At 21.4% G+C, this 4,653-nt stretch overlaps 2 protein-coding genes across 2 annotated transcripts; both read right to left on the bottom strand.

The window, feature by feature from the left end:
* Positions 1 to 24: 24 nt before the first annotated feature.
* Positions 25 to 1,296, bottom strand: PRSY57_0025500 (rifin; the record flags this gene model as incomplete). Its single annotated transcript, XM_012905146.2, has 2 exons — positions 25 to 996; positions 1,228 to 1,296. 2 exons carry the CDS (start codon positions 1,294 to 1,296, stop codon positions 25 to 27), a joined length of 1,041 nt encoding a protein of 346 aa, XP_012760600.2.
* Positions 1,297 to 3,346: 2,050 nt separating this feature from the next.
* PRSY57_0028300 (stevor) lies at positions 3,347 to 4,378 on the bottom strand (the record flags this gene model as incomplete). Its single annotated transcript, XM_012905145.2, has 2 exons — positions 3,347 to 4,210; positions 4,310 to 4,378. The coding sequence occupies 2 exons, from the start codon at positions 4,376 to 4,378 to the stop codon at positions 3,347 to 3,349; spliced, it is 933 nt and encodes a 310-aa protein (XP_012760599.2).
* Between the last annotated feature and the right edge of the window lie 275 nt (positions 4,379 to 4,653).

Genomic DNA, 4,653 nt, shown 5'->3' with positions numbered 1-4,653 from the left:
ATCTACATAACAAACACATAATATTTATTCTTCTAATATTTTTATATATTGGAGTTTTTTCTTCATTTTTTTTTTTCGTCGATGTCGTAAAATCAAATATATTATCACCATAATTAAAATTATGACTACTATTGTAACAACCGAAGCAGTTATAGGAGTAATTAAGCTACTAGTTTTACTGGCTCCCTCTGCCAATACACCTGCTTTAGCATTAGCAACAGCATTTTCAACTGCTGCTGCTGGTGTAGGATACCAATTATTAAACCTAGTAAGCGTTTGTTTAGCCATAGTATCTACTGTTGCGGAAAATAGTTCATACTTATCCGCCTGCAGTTGGCCGTTCATATTACTGCTTATACATTTAAATATACCATGAAGTGTTACTCTATCAGTAAACTTTCCCGCAATAATCTCTTGTAGTACCTTAATTGTAGGTATCTCACCTAAACCCTTTGATAAATCTTTTGCTATTACCGTGACTTTAGCCAAACCAACTTTTAGACCTTCCTCAATACCCGCATCTGTGGCAAGTTTTGCAGTAATTCCGGCAACATAATGTGACCATCCCGCATACCCTGTACCACAGATCAACCCCCACCAGGGTGCAATTGCTCCCATATGTTTACCACAGTTGAGACAAAATTTTTCTGTTTTATCTGCTAAGGATTTTTCGCAAATACATGTTGGAATGGAGTCACTTTTTATATCAGTTTGTAATGTGGCAAATTTGTCCATTAATTCCTTTTCTAATTTATCTTTTAAAATAATTTTTTGGACTTCTTTGTCACATTTATCTTTACATTTCTGGCGTGTAGTTTTCATCCTTTCATTGTATTCTTTAAATCTTTGTGATATACGATCATCAAATTGTTGCATTACTTTTTTCATTTGTGGGTCATTATCATAGTTGGAAGGTGCATATAATTCGCATTCACATAATGATCTATTGGTTTGTGTATGAAGGGTTGTGATGTAATAGTTCCTATGATTATACACCTATAAAAATATGTATATGTATGTATGTTATATTTAATTGTAATTTATGATTTTATATATTTCTTATAATTATAATATATAATTAATGTTGATATAAATGTTCTTTATATATATATAAGTTATGGTATTTATAGGTATAATTATTAGATATAAGGTTTGTTAATATATATATATATATAATTTTTTATTTATATTATATTATTATATTTATCATTATTATTTGATGCATACCTGTGATGATAATAACAATATACTTAATGGAAGCGCAAACAATAATATATTAATATAATGGACTTTCATTTTTATTGTGATACGTATATTATATTATGATTAAAATTATAAGAAAATTACATAAAATATTTTATTTTATTTTGTATATAAATTAAATACGTTTAACCTAACATGATTATAATTTATTTAATATAATTAACAATTATTTTCCCATTATGCAAATATATTTTTTTCATAGTGGAACAACATTTTCCTTTTTATTTATTAAAAAAAAAAAAAAAAAAAAGTAATGAAATTAATATAAAAAAAATTAATCAAAACATTTTATATTTTTTATAATTTTTTTTTTTATTTTTAATGAAATTTAATATTATATCAACACAATAAATTATAATGGTAATTTTTTTTATTTTCTTCATATTTGTTCATAATATGTTACGATATAGTAATAATACAACATATTATTTTGTTGTAAATTATTTACAAATGTGTAAAACCATACTTTTGGAAATTGTATATAACATATATATATAATACCAATTTATAATATATATATGAAATACATATGAAATAGTTATTCAAACATACAATTTCGTAACATTGCTGTTATAAAAACAATTAACAAGAAATATTGTGTATCATAATAAATGATATAAAATATTTTTAAAATAATAGTATATACATATATATTAATAAATCAATTTCGATATATTATGTTATTTGTTTTGTTCTAAAATTTGTTGTATGTTAAACCATTCTCTCTAATTTATCTACATTATTACTAAGATTAATATTATTACTTTTATAAAAATATTTAAAAGCATTTAAAATATTTTTTTATTACTAAAATAATAAAGCATATTATTATGATAAAAAATATGTTTTTATTTATTATTATTATTAAGTAACAACAAAAGCAAAAAAGAAGTTACCAATATGAGAAATTATACATATAATAAAATAGTACATTGTTAGTTATATGTAGTGTTGTATGTTATACTAATATATTATATTTATAATATACAGATAGTAAGATTCTGATAATATATTATTATATATATATATATATATTATTTCAATTTCTATTTTGTGATATTTGAAAGTAAAGAATGTAATATGTTTAATTTTTTTCTATTATACTTTTCTATGAAAAGTAATAACCTTTTGAAATTTCTTTTTAATTTGTATTGATATATATTATACATTTATATAAGAGAAACATTATTATATATATTATATGTACTGCATATATTTCGAGTAGTTCTTTTGTTCTGGACTCATAAAATATGATGTTTGCAAAATATATTTATGTATTTGAAAACATATGTTTTATGTATAAATTTTATACTTATTAAAAATAAAATATATTATATCTTTCATAATCATTACATATTTTTATTAACATTAAAATATTGTATTCACATTTGTTTTTTTGTGAAATGAAAAAAATTCTTTAATTCATTTTATCATTGGTATTTGAAAATTTTTTACCATACATTTTGGTAGAATATATATTTTTATATAGAATATTGTCTTTTCTTTTCTTTTTATTTTGAAAAGTTTGTATACCTTTTTGTTTAAGATAAAACATAAATAAAATAAAAGGGAATTTTATAGGATATAATATTTAAAAAAAAAAATCATCTTTTTCTTTAAAAAACCATACTATTTTATTTGATTTAGATATAAACCAATATATTTAAAACATTTCTATGATGTATAAATACGTTGTAATTAACACTAATATTATTTATAGGGAAAAATTGTTTTATAATTTAATTGTATAATATTTATTTAATATAAAAATTGAATAAAGAGTTTTAAAATAAATGTTAGATTATAAAATTCCAAAGAAAAAAAATTATAAGTTATAGTAAATAAAATTAACATCAAAATTATGTAATTTTTGTTTTTTTATTAGACACTTTATAAAAATATATTATGTAAATAATTGTCTCGAGTAATTTTATTTTTTTGAAGTAATTAATGTCTATAAATTTTTTTTCCATTAAGAATATTTTATTCAAAATATTATTATATCATGTGTAAAAAAATATTATTATAAAATGCAATTAATATATCATTCACCAGTAATATTATCCATATTCTAAAAAATACATTACTTACATAGATGTTTCTTGCATTCATGTTTCCATGAATTTTTTCTTCTTCTATACAACCATATGTACAATATTATAAGTACAATAACTAATATAAGTATAACCAAAGCTGCAATACCATAAGGGGGAAATGTGGCAACAGCAATATCTGAAGCTTTTATTGCTATATTAGCAACACTTGCACATGTTGTACCACCTGCTGTAGTGCCTCCTGCAGTGCCTGCTTTTATAGCTGCTAAAATAGATGCATCATTAAACATATTAGACATAGTGATATATGATGCATACGTCTTACAAGCATCAATTAAGACATCAAAGTAAGCAAGGATATTAGATTTTGCCAATACCAAACCTATATATGTTAAGATTGCACTACCTACTGAGCAAGAACATATTCCACCTATACATCTGTGTTTTAGATGTTTTAAATATTTATCCTTTCCTTTTGCGCTTGCTACTTTCATATTATTAGTACCATTACATTCACATGATGAATATTTGTCATCACCATTTGGGTACATACTCGATTTTAACATTATATTATTTTCTTCACCAAATATTTCTTCATATGTATCCAATAAATCTTTTTCTATCTTTAATATAGGTTCTGTACCATTTCCACCTGTTAATTTTGTTCCGTTTTTTTCTACTACTTCTTTCAATTGTTTATATGGATCATGAGTTTGTTGGTATATCTTTATTGCTTCTTCGTTCAATTTATCAATTATTTCCTTAAGTTCTGGGTCATTGTGATAATGTGGGTTATGATTTTTTGTTTGTGCTAATAATCTTGATTTTATCGTTGTTCTTTGTGTGTTGTTTTGTATGAGGCTTACATTATAATGGTTATTTTGACAATTTTCCTAAAAAAAAAGAAGATTAATAAATATATATTGAAAATGTAATTATTGTTTGATTATATATTTATGTTATTGTAATTATAATGTATTTTTTATACATACATAATATGGTAATACTAAAATATTTATCAAAAAGGTAAATAATAATATTTTAACGAAATATATGTTCATTTTTAATTCAAAAAATAACATCTTATATTTCAAATTGCATTAATCTAATTTTTTAACAAATGATGTATTTTATTTTTTAATGTATAATTTAAATAATAAATTGATATGCTGAAATATTGTTGTAATATTATAATATAATAACATTATATTTTCTTCATAAGTATAATTTATTTCATGAGAATATTCATCTTATATTAAAAAAAAATATATATATATAAATATGATATAAAATAAATATAATTTTTTTTTTGGTATTTTATATTATGTTATATTAT

This window comes from Plasmodium reichenowi (assembly GCF_001601855.1).
Source record: "Plasmodium reichenowi strain SY57 chromosome Unknown, whole genome shotgun sequence".
Lineage (NCBI taxonomy): Eukaryota > Apicomplexa > Aconoidasida > Haemosporida > Plasmodiidae > Plasmodium > Plasmodium reichenowi.
Note: the sequence above shows the minus strand (reverse complement) of the source record. Positions and strands in the feature narration are given on the sequence as shown.